General features: G+C 37.0%; 1 protein-coding gene across 1 annotated transcript in view; it reads left to right on the forward strand.

The window, feature by feature from the left end:
- The first annotated feature begins 592 nt into the window (after positions 1-592).
- LOC101857805 (cyclic AMP receptor-like protein A) overlaps positions 593-2,369 on the forward strand; it is an 18,334-nt gene continuing 16,557 nt past the window's right edge. Inside the window, exons 1-2 of the mRNA XM_005100301.3 lie at positions 593-644; positions 1,719-1,833. Of these exons, the coding sequence (XP_005100358.1) occupies positions 1,783-1,833 (51 nt within the window). The 5' untranslated portion in view covers positions 593-644; positions 1,719-1,782. The remainder of the gene's footprint in view (positions 645-1,718; positions 1,834-2,369) is intronic.

Genomic DNA, 2,369 nt, shown 5'->3' on the forward strand with positions numbered 1-2,369 from the left:
TTTGTGTGTGTGTGTGTGTGTGTGTGTGTGTGTGTGTGTGTGTGTGTGTGTGTGTGTGTGTGTGCGTTTGTTTGTTTCATGGGTGTAGTAAAGTAGGCCTAGACTTATACGCACTCAACATTATAGGCCCTTCAGTGATTTGGCAGGCGCTGCTTTCGATCCTTTTCTTGAATCAAAACATTTGGCATAGTCCTGTTATAACATTATCATTATCATTATATTAGATTCTATGGTTTTATAAAAACACCGATAACTAACCAGTGCGGGCTGCACTGTTTTCTTTCTTTGTTTTATATTCCAACTTTTTATTTTCCAAGAATGACCACTCTGTTCTATTCTTTTCTGTGTTGCAAGGCTTTGTTGTAAACAAACGCCAGTACGTAAACAATCTCTGCTAAACTACCTGGTCTGGATTGCGGTGGGAAATCCAGGAAGGGGAAAGTAGATCAAAAGACCATGATTGCGAAATGTGACTAAGACGTTGTTTTTAGAGTCACAATTGCTGTAGCCTCGAACATAAGTGACAATCTTTCGCAACGTATTAATTCTTATACTTATACTATAAACATAGATCTAGATCTATATATAGATTTAGATTAGATCTAGGTCTCTAGAGTCGGGAGATCAAGCTTTGTCTTTGAAAAGTAAGGAGGGTTCATCGAACTAGAAATCAAGATCTATAACTAGAGATCTAGAATCTGGTCCAGAAAATAAATAGACCTAGATTAGGCCTAGAACTATCTACTAAGAAATTAATCTGAAATGTTTTGACTTTCTTTGAGTTTGAGATGATTCATTTTAGCTTTTCTTGTAGAATTGCATTCTAGAATATCTAGATCTAGAAATATAGATCTAGTCTAGATCTAGAATCTAGATCTAGATCTAGTCTCTAGATCAAGAAAAGTAGGCCTCTGCCTCTGTCTGTTCAAATCAGAATATATTCTAAATCTAGATCTAGATTAGAACTATATTCTAGTAATCAAGAGATCTGATTTGATCTTGTTATCTGAAATGGCTTTCATTAAGTGTAGGCCTATGCCATGCAGATTGGACTTCAGTTCTAATATATCTGGATCTAGACTCTAGTTAACCTATTCTCTATTCTAAACCAGTCTTCACCAGTAATTTCAGTAAAATACTATCTTGTCTAAGACTTGGCCTGATATAAAAGAAAAACCATTTTTATTTTAAATTTTCGGAGTTCAGAGAAAATTGATGTTAATTATATAAATAATAATTATAATTTTATAATGGGTAAAATTTTACTTTCACGATTCCCGCACACAGAACACTGCTTTAGGTTAGGCCGCTAGTTAGGGCAGGGTCTCATGGCAGTATTTTTTGCAGCAGATCACATTTATGATACATCCACTAAAACTGTGACAAAGTCAGATCACTGCTGGAAAAAAGCTCATTACTTTGCTAATGAGTTTGATATAATTCATTGCAGACTGATTAACTTACACTCATGATGTCTTAGGCTTCCATCTGTTGCTGAACACGAGTTTTAAATTCTGTTGTGCCCTCGGGTCAGACACGGCTAGATCATCTAGTCTCCAGGAAATGTAGCCTGCATGGCCGCGACCTTTGTGTTATGCGAATGTTACAATTACAACCGCTCCAAACTCTTATATATACACTTCTTATTGCTGTTATATTATTATTCCTTTGTGACAGTATTGGTTATTATGAACTTAATTATGTCTGCTTGTACCCAGGACTTCTCCAGGAAATCGACACATGGAGCTGTCCTGTCGTAACTGATAGTTTGTGACCTTCAAAATGCCATTGAACGGCTCTTGTATCAGTTTCCCTGACAATCCAAGCCACTGTGTGAGTATTTCACTAGTTGTTTTTGTGTATTCTATTCTGTACTTTGGCTGTGAACTGCTACTACTAAAGATGTAAAAGTGAAGTGTATGGTATTGTGAACGTCTGAAGTGTCCCAAATGTGGGGACATTAGCATGTTCTTATGCACAGTAGAAGGCTGATTCATCAATGTCATGCTCACAACTGTGCCTGAACTGCAAAAGGGAACTGCTGCTTTTTTTTCCCTAATCTTTACTATCGTCATTTCCCTCTACTTCTTTTGTATATTTGTCACCCTCTTGTGACCCGCTATTTCCGGAGTGCCTTGATAGTCGATTCACACTTTGTGTTGTTGATGCTAGAGAGGTGAGCAGAATTTATATAAGCCTGATTCCCTTGGAAGGACTTATCCGACTTCCACCCCTTGGCGTTCATATGACCTTATGCAGTTGCGAGTGCCGTATAACCTCTGCTAAAACTTAACTAAATATATGATGTATGTTCTATTCCCCTTTGTAAATTTTAGCATGGATAAGTACATGAATGTTTTGAGATATTG

The sequence above is a fragment of the Aplysia californica genome, unplaced genomic scaffold (genome assembly GCF_000002075.1).
Source record: "Aplysia californica isolate F4 #8 unplaced genomic scaffold, AplCal3.0 scaffold00243, whole genome shotgun sequence".
In the NCBI taxonomy this organism is placed as follows: Eukaryota; Metazoa; Mollusca; class Gastropoda; order Aplysiida; family Aplysiidae; genus Aplysia; species Aplysia californica.